Raw genomic sequence first — 239 nt, 5'->3', positions numbered from 1 at the left:
CCATCATCTCATCCTCAAGCAGTGACTAAAAATGCAAACGTATTACAAAACAAAATTCAAAAACAGAAGATCGCACAGCAGACGGCACTTACCATAAGGGAAGTTGCCATTGCAAATAGCACAAGTCTCGAAAGCTGAATTGCAACGAAGTTCTCTTTAGGCAATGGCAGTTGCTACCATCTATATCCAGCATATATATGCACTGTCGATGGCTAGTTCCACTTTTGAAGAAACATTCG

General features: G+C 40.6%; 1 protein-coding gene across 1 annotated transcript in view; it reads right to left on the bottom strand.

Annotated features, from left to right (window-relative positions):
- Positions 1 to 215, bottom strand: part of LOC119588343 (crustacean hyperglycemic hormones 4-like) — a 1220-nt gene extending 1005 nt beyond the window's left edge. The window contains exon 1 of the mRNA XM_037937029.1: positions 93 to 215. Coding sequence (XP_037792957.1) covers positions 93 to 110 — 18 coding nt within the window. The 5' untranslated portion in view covers positions 111 to 215. The remainder of the gene's footprint in view (positions 1 to 92) is intronic.
- Between the last annotated feature and the right edge of the window lie 24 nt (positions 216 to 239).

Source organism: Penaeus monodon, chromosome 23, assembly GCF_015228065.2.
Source record: "Penaeus monodon isolate SGIC_2016 chromosome 23, NSTDA_Pmon_1, whole genome shotgun sequence".
In the NCBI taxonomy this organism is placed as follows: Eukaryota; Metazoa; Arthropoda; class Malacostraca; order Decapoda; family Penaeidae; genus Penaeus; species Penaeus monodon.
The sequence above is the reverse complement of the archived record's forward strand: the minus strand, read 5'-3'. Positions and strand labels throughout refer to the sequence as shown.